The sequence below is a fragment of the Scylla paramamosain genome, chromosome 25 (genome assembly GCF_035594125.1).
Source record: "Scylla paramamosain isolate STU-SP2022 chromosome 25, ASM3559412v1, whole genome shotgun sequence".
In the NCBI taxonomy this organism is placed as follows: domain Eukaryota; kingdom Metazoa; phylum Arthropoda; class Malacostraca; order Decapoda; family Portunidae; genus Scylla; species Scylla paramamosain.
In genome coordinates this window covers 4,735,001-4,740,000 of record NC_087175.1, presented here as the reverse complement: position 1 = coordinate 4,740,000, position 5,000 = coordinate 4,735,001, and the positions used below count along the sequence as shown (strand labels likewise).

At 37.0% G+C, this 5,000-nt stretch overlaps 1 protein-coding gene across 4 annotated transcripts in view; it reads left to right on the top strand.

The window, feature by feature from the left end:
- LOC135113140 (centromere protein V-like) overlaps window positions 1–5,000 on the top strand; it is a 40,194-nt gene that overhangs the window by 23,172 nt on the left and 12,022 nt on the right. For 2 of the 4 annotated variants that reach the window (XM_064028214.1, XM_064028213.1), the window contains exon 2: window positions 751–935. In XM_064028214.1, coding sequence (XP_063884284.1) covers window positions 759–935 — 177 coding nt within the window. In that variant the 5' untranslated portion in view covers window positions 751–758. Of the gene's footprint in view, window positions 356–750; window positions 936–5,000 lie in introns of all 4 variants that reach the window. The other 2 variants (XM_064028212.1, XM_064028215.1) reach the window with 2 other exon arrangements.

Sequence of the window (5,000 nt, the reverse complement as noted above, 5' to 3'; positions counted from 1 at the left end):
CCAATTTAAACTTAGTCTGCATATCAACACAGGACTTTATGAAGCCTTGAATGATATTTGTATGATGGAAGTTAATAATTTTTACCACACATGCTTTACCAATCAGTCCATCAGTCCCTACGCCTTTCGAGGGCCAAGGTCTGCTATGAAGAGCTGCTGGATGCGAGGAAGTCACCAATACCTTCCTACTGTCACCAAATAGGAAATGTTTGCTTGTGTTACGTCGGAAGCGGTGAATGCCAGTCCCAACCTTAGAGTTTCCCAGGGCAGTGTGCTTCAGACAGTTAAAGGGAGAGGCTGTGGGTTGACCAGCCTGAGTAGATGGATTTCCACGGATTATATACACCACACAGAGGTAAGTGTCTAGTCAGCCTTGCATTATTCACTATGGTTCACATTCATGGTTGTTTCTTGTTATGGTATTCTTCATTTCCATCAAGATAATTTCATGTGTGTGTGTGTGTGTGTGTGTGTGTGTGTGTGCTCGAAATAGCTTCGAATTACATGAGGTTCTAAATATGTCAACAGTCATTCGGTCATTCACTCATCAGTCAGTCACTAAGTCATTCAGTCAGTCAGTCATTTCGTCAGTCAGTCAGTCAATCACTTCTTCATCTAATCATTCATTCGTTCATTTACTCATTCATTCATTCAGTCAGTCAGTCAGTGAGTCAGTCAGTTCTTCATCTAATCATTCATTCCTTCATTCATTCAGTGAGTCAGTGAGCCACACACTCCTTACACTTACAGAGGTCACCATGAATGCCAATGATCTTCCCCCGAGTTATGAAGATGCCATCAAGTCCCCGCCTACTCCCCACGCAGGCCTCGCCCCCCACTACACGCCCCTCCCGCCCTCCACGCCCCGCACGCCCTCGGCACCTCCTGTTTCACATCAGTCACGCCTATCGGCCTACCACCATCCCCTGCACAGAGTAGGTATCAATTCTGAATCTTGATCTTGACGCGGCAGGAGTTATGGTTGCTCTTAAAGTTAAGTTTCGCCTTTGTAACGGTGCAGCTCTTGAGTCACTGTTGCTTTAAGATTGTAGAGGAGTGTAGCTAAGAACAATACGGAAAAAAAAAAAAAAAACTACAGCAACTTGAAGATGGCGAAGGAGAATACCATATTTTCAAACACTTACACCATTATTATTTTTTTTTATTTTATTTTTTTTTTTTTTAGAATTTACCGAACAAGAATAGATAAATAAACACAAGAACCCAGCTAATCTCTCTGAGTGGCATTCCGAAACACTTCTGAGCGCCACCATCACTGCTTTGAAGAGGCCGTGGTTGACGTTACTCGGGTTTTCAAGCTTGATTTTACGGTTCTAGTGACAGATTGACAAGATTTCTACACTACTGATAGGAGAAACGCTCTTGAGAACACGGTTTATCTTCTCTGTGGCCTTTGAAAATACTCACTGGGAGGTTAATGGAGTTTTAAAGGGTGATTTTATGGTTCTAGTGACAGATTAACAAGAGCGCTTCAAAATACAGGAATAAAGCGTGCCTTGCCAAACACAGCAAAGAAAGAACTACAGTAAATATTGTGTTTTTTAAAGTAGTATTTTTTTCTTTTGTATTTATAACTTTCTTTTCTTCCTTTCTCTTTTCCTTCTTGTATTACATGGAACTTATGATGGTGTTTGTTTGTTTGTGTGTTTGTTTGTATGTTTGTTTGTTTTATTTTGTCTCTTCTTTTTTTTTCGTTTTCTTTCTTGAATTACGCCTAAGTTATCAAATTGGTTTAATGTATATTTTTTTTTTTTCTTAGTTTCTCTTCCTTTCTTTTCGTTTTCTTCCTTGACTCATGCACAAGCTATCAAATTAGTTTCATGTCAAGTTTTTTTCCCTTTAAGATTTCCACAGCAACTTTTCTTTCCATTTCGTTTCCTTTCTTGATTTGTGCCTAAGTTATCAAACGGTTTTATTTTAAGTTTTTTTTTTTTTTTTATCCCTTACCAAACACAATACATAAAAAAATAATAATAATAAACTACAACATCTTAAAAAATAATAAAGATAATTAAGACGTATGTTGTCCCCTCACCCCCCCCCCTCCCACACACACACAGACACACACACACACACACACACACACACACACTGACTGTAAACATAGGAGTACTGTATCGTTCTTGTTGTTGTTGTTGTTGGTAGTAGTAGTAGTAGTAGTAGTAGTCCCCTCTTCCCCCCCCCACCACACACACACACACACACACACACACACACCCAATCAAAAGGTAGCTACAATGGCGGCCGGAACTAGCAGCCAGGGGGGGGGGGGGAGGCGGGATAAACAAAACACATCCTGAATGCGTGAGACGAAAAATAATAATAATAATAATAATAATAATAAAAGTTAGTAAGCAAACTAACCCGGATCCAATAAAAAAAAAGAAAAAAAAAAAGGAAAGGAAGGATGTGAAAAAAAAAAAAAAAAGATGATACTTAATGTTAAATAAAGTTAGAAGAGGGGAGATAATAAATAAACAAGAAAGAAAATGAAAGAGAAAGGAGAGAATGAGAAAACAGTAGCGGATAAATATAAATAAACAGAAAGAGTGAAGATAATGAGAAAAGAAATGAAAAAAAGTAGATATTAAATACACTTAGAGATTTGAGAGGGAAATAATGCAAAGGAAGAAAATAAACAAAAGAAGAAAGTAACAGAATCAGATAGCGGACAAATGTGAATAAACAGAGAAGAGAAAAATAATGAATAAAATAACAAATAATGCAGATGTGAAAGACATTATATTTGTTAGAGAAAGAAGAAAGAAAACGAAAAAAAAGAAAGAAAATATGATAAACAAATATGAATAAACAAAAAGAGGAAAAAATAAGGAAAAGAATAATGAAAAAATGTAGAAAGGGGAAAATAAAGTAAAGAAGAAAAAAAAACAATAAAAGAGGAAACGAATAAACATAAACAAAAAGAAAAGAGAAATAAAGTGAAAAATAAATGATGAAATTGCAAGAATGAGAATGAAAGTGAAAGAAAGATAAATAAGTAGAGAGAAAGAGGAAAATAATGAAAGAAATAATAAATAATGAAAAAAAATATTGCGAAAGAGGAAAAAGAAACAAAATTAATGAGAAATATAATGAATCATATGAGAGAATGTTAATAACTACATTAGGAAAAGACAACAGGTAACATCACGTGACCCGAGGAAGGTGACAAAGCAGCGTAACGCACCGGAAATGAACACGCGTGGCTGACAGTGGCCGGACGTGTGACAGTGACGTGGTGATGACGCTGGTGGTGGTGGTGGTGGTGATGACTGTTGTTGTTGTTGTTGTTGTTGGTTGTGGTGGTGGAAGTGGTGGTGGTGGTGGTGGTTGTTGTGGTGGTTGTTGTGTTGTTGTTGTTGTTGTTGTTGTTGTTGTTATTATTATTATTATTATTATTATTATTAGTAGTAGTAGTAGTAGTAGTAGTAGCAATAGTAGTAGTAGTAGTTGTAGTTGTAGTAGTATTAGTAGTAGTAGTAGTAGTAGTAGTAGTAGTAGTAGTACTAGTAGTAGTAGCAGCAGCAGCAGCAGCAGTTGTTGTCATTGTTGTTGTTGTTGTTGTTGTTGTTGTTATTGTTGTTGTTGTTGTTGCTGTTGTTGTTGTTGCTGCTGTTGTTGTTGTTGTTGTTGTTGTCGTCGTCGTTGTTGTTGTTGCAGTAGCAACTATTAGTCCCCCTTTCTTCTTCTTCTTCTTCTTCTTCTTCTCTTCCTCCTTTTTATCTTCTGAAGTGTGTGTGTGTGTGTGTGTGTGTGTGTGTGTGTGTGTGTGTGTGTGTGTGTGTGTGTGTGTAATGAAAAGAGGAAAGTACACAAAAAAAAAGATAACGTAGAGTAGGAAGGAAGTCACCTGGGAAACACAGGATATCGAGAGAGAGAGAGAGAGAGAGAGAGAGAGAGAGAGAGAGAGAGAGAGAGAGAGAGAGAGAGAGAGAGAGAGAGAGAGATTATGGAAAAGAACCGAGGTACAAGAGAAGGAAGAAAGGGGAAGAACCATGTGGAGGAGGAGGAGGAGGAGGAGGAGGAGGAGGAGGAGGAGGAGGAGGAGAGAGAGAGACAGAAGGTAGAAGGTCAAGCTACATAAACCCAGCCACTCTCCCAGACGCTCAGTAACCCTGTGAAGGTGGAGGGAAGAGGACGCACGTTTCTGCTTCTCCGTCTTGCCCCACGCTACCACCACCACCACCACCACCTTCACAGCCACCACCGTTACTAGTATAATTGACAAGAAGTTCTAAGGGTTTTTAAGTTGTTTTTAAGGCCGTTTTAGAAGTCTTGCTGTTACTACTGCTGTGTATTAGTAGTAATTGTAATAGAAAAGAAATACCTGGTTTGTTTTGGTTCACTGTTTTCTTCAGTTTCAAAAATGGTGAGTAAAAGTTGTTCGTTCTCTCTCTCTCTCTCTCTCTCTCTCTCTCTCTCTCTCTCTCTCTCTCTCTCTCTCTCTCTCTCTCTCTCTCTCTCTCTCTTCTTTATTTTTTTCTTTCGTTTTTTTTTAAGTTTTGATGCTGCTTCGTCTTTGTGTTTTTACTTGTTTCTTTTTTTTTCCTTCTTCTCTTTCTTTCTTTCTCTTTTTCTTTTTTTTCTGTCTTTCTTTCTTCTTGGTTGTTTGTTGTAAAGTTTGATTTTTGTTTCTTGTCTTTGTTTTTTTCTTGTGATTTTACTTTCTTTCTTTCTTCCTTTTCTTTCTGTCTGTCTTTCTTTCTTTCTTTCTTTCTTTTTGGTGTTTGTTGGAATGTTTTATAGTGTTTTTTTCCTTGATTTCCTTGTTTTTTCGTATTTTTCTTTTCTTTCTTTCTCTCTTTCTTTTTTTCTTTTTTTGTGTTTGTTAAAAGTTCTGATGCTTTTACTTTTCTTTGTTTTTTTTCCTAGTTTCCTTCGTTTTTTTTCTTTTTTTTAATTAAGTGTAAGTTTATCAAATGGTTTTATTTTAAGTTTATTAATCTTACAATTTTCATCATTCTTCTTTATTTCCTACT